The 1,429-nt window shown below is 33.9% G+C and overlaps 1 protein-coding gene across 1 annotated transcript in view; it reads left to right on the forward strand.

Moving 5' to 3' along the window:
- Window positions 1-358: 358 nt before the first annotated feature.
- Window positions 359-1,429, forward strand: part of LOC106516020 (inter-alpha-trypsin inhibitor heavy chain H3) — a gene marked incomplete in the record, with an annotated part of 15,960 nt that continues 14,889 nt past the window's right edge. The window contains 1 exon segment of the mRNA XM_014006157.1: window positions 359-570. Within this exon segment, the coding sequence (XP_013861611.1) occupies window positions 496-570 (75 nt within the window).

The raw sequence follows: 1,429 nt of genomic DNA on the forward strand, positions 1-1,429 counted from the left end.
CAGATAGGCAGAAGAAAATGGATGGATGGATGGATTTTACAGTTAAAATATTTTTTTTTATCAAATAAAGTCTAATGTTACAACTAATCATGGATGTGCTCTAACATTTTCAGTTTAAAACTTAAAAATGTTTGACAGAAAATGTCACTACTAGTTTAGTGAAAAAAAATGTCATCTTTGTATCACTTATTTGTGGTGACTTTTTTAACTGATGTTTTCTTGCTTAGTGCAAAACAAATGTTGCTGCAAAGTCCTGGCAAAGTGCAGAGGTTGAATGCTGCACAAGGATATTTACACAGCTGAGTTACAGTAAATCAGGGTGGAGGGGTAAGTTCTGTGTGCMGGCTTGGTTTTTATTTGCAGACAGGAAAGCAGCTGAAGGAGGAGACATCCAGGAGATAAAGAGTTAAGCTTGTTTTTAAAAAAGTGATCAAATAAATCTGTGCTTTGTTTGAGTTTAAAGAACAGTCTGAGCTGAATCTGCTCTGAGGAAACATGGGGAGAGCTGCTGGGGTGCACCTCACCTGCTTTGGCCTGCTGCTGGCTTTGGCTGCTTCACAACTAAACAAGGTARAGACTCACAACAGAGTAGACAGAATGAAATTTTTTTTTAATATCTTGATGTTTTTCAGTCTGTTTTAGCATCTCACTGTTTGTTGCGTCATACAAAGGTTAGCCTCAGATAAATAGAGTAAACCAGACGTTTGGCCTTTGTACCCTAAACGTTGTTATTGATTTGTGCATGTTGCGTTTACTTATATCACTTATTTTGTTGCTGGATTACACTGAGAAGGTGTGCAGATATATTAGTGTATTAACATTATTTATATGAATTATTAAAATTGCATAAATGTTCTCATAACAACAAAACAATTATAACCACTTTATTAAAACAAAGTGAACAAAGACTTTTCAACAACAACAAACAGCTTTAAGACCTAAATACTTTATTTATTGTRGCACTGTTTGATTAGTTTTAAAGTTTTAAGAGGTGCATCTAAATAAATGTAGTGTTAGAAATGCAGAAATGTTCTCTTTTATTGTTTCAGAGTTTGTTTGTTTTTTCAGATGTTTGAAACTTTACTCAGATTATTGCTTCGGATGTTAACAATAAAACGTCTATTAAATGATTAATAAAATTTAGTTTGTGAAAAAATATTTTGTAAGTACTTAAATGATGTGCAAGAAAACATATATTTTTCATGATCACTTGAGGTTTTGGGAAACACTTTACAACCAATGTGAAACATACAAATACAAATAAAAGGCAGTGCAGCTACGCTTTGTTTTCTTATCGCTGATCAGATGGTTATTAGCCAGATCTCTCTCTCTCTCTCTCTCTCTCTCTCTCTCTCTCTCTCTCTCTCTCTCTCTCTCTCTCTTTCTTTCTTTCTGTCTTTTTCTCTCTCTTTCATGCTCTCTCTTTGAG

Source organism: Austrofundulus limnaeus, unplaced genomic scaffold (assembly GCF_001266775.1).
Source record: "Austrofundulus limnaeus strain Quisiro unplaced genomic scaffold, Austrofundulus_limnaeus-1.0 Scaffold35, whole genome shotgun sequence".
Taxonomy (NCBI): domain Eukaryota; kingdom Metazoa; phylum Chordata; class Actinopteri; order Cyprinodontiformes; family Rivulidae; genus Austrofundulus; species Austrofundulus limnaeus.